This window comes from Lolium perenne, chromosome 4 (genome assembly GCF_019359855.2).
Source record: "Lolium perenne isolate Kyuss_39 chromosome 4, Kyuss_2.0, whole genome shotgun sequence".
NCBI lineage: Eukaryota > Viridiplantae > Streptophyta > Magnoliopsida > Poales > Poaceae > Lolium > Lolium perenne.
In genome coordinates this window covers 176,701,989-176,705,288 of record NC_067247.2, presented here as the reverse complement: position 1 = coordinate 176,705,288, position 3,300 = coordinate 176,701,989, and the positions used below count along the sequence as shown (strand labels likewise).

General features: G+C 44.0%; 1 protein-coding gene across 1 annotated transcript; it reads right to left on the bottom strand.

Annotated features, from left to right (window-relative positions):
* Positions 1-1,831: 1,831 nt before the first annotated feature.
* Positions 1,832-2,753, bottom strand: LOC127347398 (uncharacterized). Its single transcript, XM_071829256.1, has 2 exons — positions 1,969-2,753; positions 1,832-1,856 (listed from the first exon to the last, which is right to left on the bottom strand). Exons 1-2 carry the CDS (start codon positions 2,751-2,753, stop codon positions 1,832-1,834), a joined length of 810 nt encoding a protein of 269 aa, XP_071685357.1.
* Between the last annotated feature and the right edge of the window lie 547 nt (positions 2,754-3,300).

Sequence of the window (3,300 nt, the reverse complement as noted above, 5' to 3'; positions counted from 1 at the left end):
AAGACTTCAATAATTTGCACACCTTTCCTTCTTGACCATTTACTACAAATCCATCTGGCTGGTCCATGTAAATTTCCTCATCCAACTCTCCATTTAGGAAAGCTGTCTTAATATCCATTTGATGAATGAGAAGACCGTATGAGGGAGCTAGTGATAGTAGTACTCTAATGGTAGTCAATCTAGCTACAGGTGAGTACGTATCAAAGAAGTCTTCACCTTCCTTTTGGGTATAACCCTTGGCCACAAGCCGTGCCTTGTACTTTTCAATTGTACCATCAGGCCTAAGCTTCTTCTTAAACACCCATTTACATCCTACGGGTTTGCACCCATAAGGATGATCAGTAATCTCCCAAGTTCCATTAGCCAAAATGGAATCCATCTCACTTCGGACAGCTTCCTTCCAGTAGTCAGCATCTGGAGATGCATAGGCTTCTGAAATAGAAGTGGGAGTGTCATCCACGAGATACACAATGAAATCATTACCAAAGGACTTCGCAGTCCTCTGTCTCTTACTCCTTTTAGGAGCTTCATTGTTATCCTCCTCCAGATTCTCAAGGTGTTCTATCGGAATGGTGGATTCAGGAATTGTAGCAAATTCCTGGATAGATGTACTAGGCATCCCCTGATTCGATGAGCTAGGCATATCCTTCATGGGAAATATATCCTCAAAGAAAGTCGCATCATTCGACTCCATGATTGTACCAACATGCATGTTGGATACCTCAGACTTTACTATCAAGAATATATAGCCAATGCTATGAAAAGCATAGCCCAGAAAAACACAATCAACAGTTTTTGGTCCAAGATTGCGCTTCTTGGGAATTGGCAGATTGACTTTGGCCAAACATCCCCAAGTCCGTAGGTAAGAAAGTTTCAATCTTTTCTTCTCCCATTCCTCGAATGGAGTTATCTCCTTATTCTTTGTGGGAACTCGGTTTAGAACATGACATGCAGTCAATATCGCCTCCCCCCACCATGCCTTGGAGAGACCCGATGTCTAACATGGCGTTAACCAAATCTGTTAGAGTTCGGTTCTTTCTTTCGGCTACTCCATTTGACTGGGGTGAGTAGGGAGGCGTCCTCTCATGAATTATACCATGTTCCGCACAAAAGGAATCAAACTCATTGGAAAAATACTCTCCACCTCGATCAGACCTTAGCCTCTTAATCTTTCGATCAAGTTGGTTTTCTGCTTCAGCTTTATAAATTTTGAAGAAGCTCAAAGCCTCATCTTTTGTCTTCAGAAGATACACATGACAGTATCTCGTAGAGTCATCGATCAATGTCATGAAGTATTTCTTTCCACCTTTTGTCAATACACCATTCATCTCACAAAGATCAGAGTGTATGAGCTCTAGTGGTGCCAAATTTCTCACCTCTGCAGTCGTATGCGACTTGCGAGGTTGTTTTGCTTGCACGCATGCTAGGCATTTCGATCCTTTGGCATAAGTGAATTTTGGTATTAAATCTAATTTTGATAATCGCGTCATGCAACCAAAATTAACATGACAAAGACGTGAATGCCAGACATTTGATATAAGATCAGACGAAACATGATTCACAACTTTATTACAAACATCTGACAGTGACAGGTGGAATAAACCTCCGCACTCATATCCTTTACCAATAAAAGTACCAAACTTAAAAAGTACAAACTTATTGGACTCGAAAACAATCTTGTAGCCATCACGACATAGAAGGGATCCGCTAACAAGATTCTTATTTATTGAGGGAACATGATGCACGTTCTTCAGTCGCACGGTCTTTCCCGAAGTGAACTTCAGATCGACCGTACCAACACCATGAACAGAAGCATGCGAGCCGTTCCCCATCAGCACGGACTGAGTCCCTCTGATCTGATATGAAGAAAACATGGAAATGTCAGAACAAACATGTACATTAGCGCCCGTGTCAATCCACCAATCAGGAGAATGACATAATGAAAGAACAGTAGGTAATATACCATACCCAACATCCTTCATATCAACATCGCCCATGACAACATTGGCGGTCTTGCCGCCCTTCCCATGCTGGCGCCTGTCATAACGGTTGGGGCAGCTAGGAGCCCAATGCTCAGGATCACCGCACACATGACAGGAACCTTTCTTCTTATCAGTCTTCTTCTTGAAATTAGTGGACTGTGAGGGCTTGTTCTTCCAGTCGAACTTGCTCTTGCCATCAAACTTGCCCTTGTTCTTGAACTTGTGGGACTGGAAGTTCTTTTTCTGTACCAAGTTGGCACTTGAACCACCCTCAGCACCACGAGCAAGTGTGTCTTTTGCCCTCGCCTTTTCTTCCACATCAAGAGTCCCAATGAGATCCGAAGCAGTGAACTCTTGTCTCTTGTGTTTTAGGGAAGTAGCAAAATTCCTCCATGAAGGAGGCAGCTTGGCAATAATGCTTCCGGCAACAAACGTGTCCGGTAACACACAGGAGAAGTACTCAAGCTCCTTGGCCAGTGCCTGTATCTCATGAGCCTGCTCAACAACTGAGCGATAACCAGTCATCTTGAAGTCACAGAATTGCTCCATGATGTACAATTCACTGCCTGCATCCGAGACCCCAAACTTGGCCTCGAGGGCAGCCCACATGTCCTTGCCATTAGTAAAGGACATATAGGGTTCAATAATGTTCTCTCCAAGTACAGATAACAGAGCAGCCCTGAAAAGCCTGTCAGTTTTCTGAAAAACTTGCTCCTGAGCAGGAGTAAGCTCTCCCTCAGGCTTGCCAAGAATGGCGTCATAGCAGTTCATGTTTTCAAACCAGAGAACTGCTCTCGGGCGCCATCTCTTGTAGTGAGTACCCTCAAAAAGGGGCGGCTTCACAGATGCGACAAAGCCACTTGGGGTAAATTGCCTCTAATAAGGTTTTTGGATTGTTGAGAAAATTAGCAATTTACCAAGTAATTTAGACAAAGTAGACCGCAAGAAAAACATGACTAGATTAATGGAAAATAAACAATGTATGTAGGAGAAGAAATATAATGGAAACACATTCGGAGAGATTGATCCATATATTATAGGTGCGACACAAATAGAGAGCATGGTGGTGATCTGAACAAGATGAAAGAAAACACCATACAGCTGTGCACCCGCGTTGGCATTGACGTTGTCGTTTTTAGCCATGTCGTCGAGGTAGAGACTGCTGATGTCGGGGAAGAAGTCCTCGTCGGGGAAGTGGTCGTCGAAGTCCGTGATGAAGTCAGTAGTCGCGCTGATAGCGCTCCCCAAAAACCTTATCGCCCTTCTCCCGTACAGGACTCGAAGAAGCGGGGTTTCGGAGGCCTACTGTCCCAGATCG